The sequence below is a fragment of the Neophocaena asiaeorientalis genome, unplaced genomic scaffold (assembly GCF_003031525.2).
Source record: "Neophocaena asiaeorientalis asiaeorientalis breed wild unplaced genomic scaffold, Neophocaena_asiaeorientalis_V1.1 scaffold4, whole genome shotgun sequence".
Classification (NCBI taxonomy): Eukaryota; Metazoa; Chordata; class Mammalia; order Artiodactyla; family Phocoenidae; genus Neophocaena; species Neophocaena asiaeorientalis.
In genome coordinates this window covers 1,762,441-1,763,390 of record NW_020173682.1, presented here as the reverse complement: position 1 = coordinate 1,763,390, position 950 = coordinate 1,762,441, and the positions used below count along the sequence as shown (strand labels likewise).

Here is a 950-nt window from a genome sequence, read left to right as displayed (position 1 = left end):
TGGGGGCGGGTGGGGTGGGAGCCGCCCTGCCGATTCAGGGACACGGGTTCGTGCCCCGGTCCGGGAAGATCCCACGTGCCGCGCGCGGAGCGGCTGGGCCCGTGAGCCATGGCCGCTGAGCCTGCGCGTCCCGAGCCTGTGCTCCGCAGCGGGAGGGGCCACAACAGTGAGAGGCCCGCGTACCGCAAAAAAAAAAAAAAGTCAGTCGTAAAAGAGATTATCCCTATGTCTGTAATTTGCAAGTGGGCAGAGTAAGTGAATCAATGCCAGCATTCTGTTGAATGATTCAGGCAATTCACAGCCATTTACTCTGTTGTTCTTTGCCACTCCCCACTTCCCGTAACTGAAGAATACTGTTATAAATGTAGAGTATGTTGCCACTTTCTCATGGTTTATGTGCAGCTTTCTTGGCAGAGAACTTCCTTGACATGCCTTTTAGAAATAAGGAAACATCATTTATGCTTTCATTCTTCAAATAATTGTTTTGGAGAGTCAGCAAAACTCAAAAGTGTGTGACATATGTGCGCGCTTGTGTGTCCCTCAGCCTGTGGCGGCTACATCTTCACCGACTCCGTTGATACGATATCCTCTCCGCTGTTTCCTGCCAACTATCCATACAATCAGAACTGCAGCTGGATAATTCAAGCCCAGCCTCCGTGTAAGTAACAAAAATAAAAAAGAATCCAGGACGCTTGGTGGCTGTGGGAAAGTCCAGCTATGATTCATGTTCTTATCTCCTTGGTGGTAACAATTGATGGCCTTCCTCTCCTGTTTTTGGGAGCCCCATTTCCTGATGGGCACAAGAACAAGGGTTTCCTAATCTGGTAGGAAGTAACTTTTACTGTTTGTTCTTCATTTAATTATTTTTTAAATTTCAAGGCCTAGCAAAGGAAACGAAACAAAGCAAAAACCTGTAACCTAGTTGAAATGACAGGCGTGTGAGACTGGGG

General features: G+C 47.8%; 1 protein-coding gene across 2 annotated transcripts in view; it reads left to right on the top strand.

The window, feature by feature from the left end:
* The window catches only part of CUBN (cubilin), a 269,991-nt gene that overhangs the window by 144,666 nt on the left and 124,375 nt on the right, over positions 1-950 (top strand). For both annotated transcript variants that reach the window (XM_024750090.1, XM_024750089.1), the window contains exon 34: positions 545-658. In XM_024750090.1, coding sequence (XP_024605858.1) covers positions 545-658 — 114 coding nt within the window. The remainder of the gene's footprint in view (positions 1-544; positions 659-950) is intronic.